The 535-nt window shown below is 38.9% G+C and overlaps 1 protein-coding gene across 4 annotated transcripts in view; it reads left to right on the top strand.

The window, feature by feature from the left end:
* LOC119593051 (phytanoyl-CoA dioxygenase, peroxisomal-like) overlaps positions 1 to 535 on the top strand; it is an 85,323-nt gene that overhangs the window by 77,967 nt on the left and 6,821 nt on the right. For all 4 annotated transcript variants that reach the window (XM_037941953.1, XM_037941951.1, XM_037941954.1 and 1 more), the window contains one exon: positions 295 to 476. In XM_037941953.1, coding sequence (XP_037797881.1) covers positions 295 to 476 — 182 coding nt within the window. The remainder of the gene's footprint in view (positions 1 to 294; positions 477 to 535) is intronic.

Below are 535 nucleotides of genomic sequence, written 5' to 3'. Positions count from 1 at the left end.
TTTTTACCAAAAAAAGAAAATGGTGTGCCTCATTTTTAATCTGATACATAGTTTTTTCTGATATATCACAGAAGCTTTTCTGAAAATATTTTATAGGAGAAATATGTATGCACTGTAGAACACCACCAGCTTTCTATAGTCAGTCTAATGCTTTTACCATATATATAACTGCTTATTGCTTTGGAACTTTTAACTTACTGTAGTCTACTTCTCAAGATTAAAAAAGCCCCTAACTTACTCCTTTCATTTTATTCCATGAGCTAAATTGAAACAACCCTTAACTCTGAGATGCAGATGCCACGTCTCCTGTCATCAGGAACAGCAAATGTTGGCACCGACAGCAGCAGTAGCAGCTTGGAGTTCCAGTATACCCTAGACAACCCCAGACTCACTGCGGCCCAGCGTGCCTTTTACGAGGAGAATGGGTTCCTGGTCATACCCAACCTTGTACCTCATGACAAGCTTGACCAATGGAAGTGAGTTCGTTTCTGTTTTTTGCCAAGATACTGCTTGGTTTAAATAAGTATGTATATGC

The sequence above is a fragment of the Penaeus monodon genome, chromosome 31 (assembly GCF_015228065.2).
Source record: "Penaeus monodon isolate SGIC_2016 chromosome 31, NSTDA_Pmon_1, whole genome shotgun sequence".
Taxonomy (NCBI): Eukaryota; Metazoa; Arthropoda; class Malacostraca; order Decapoda; family Penaeidae; genus Penaeus; species Penaeus monodon.
The sequence above is the reverse complement of the archived record's forward strand: the minus strand, read 5'-3'. Positions and strand labels throughout refer to the sequence as shown.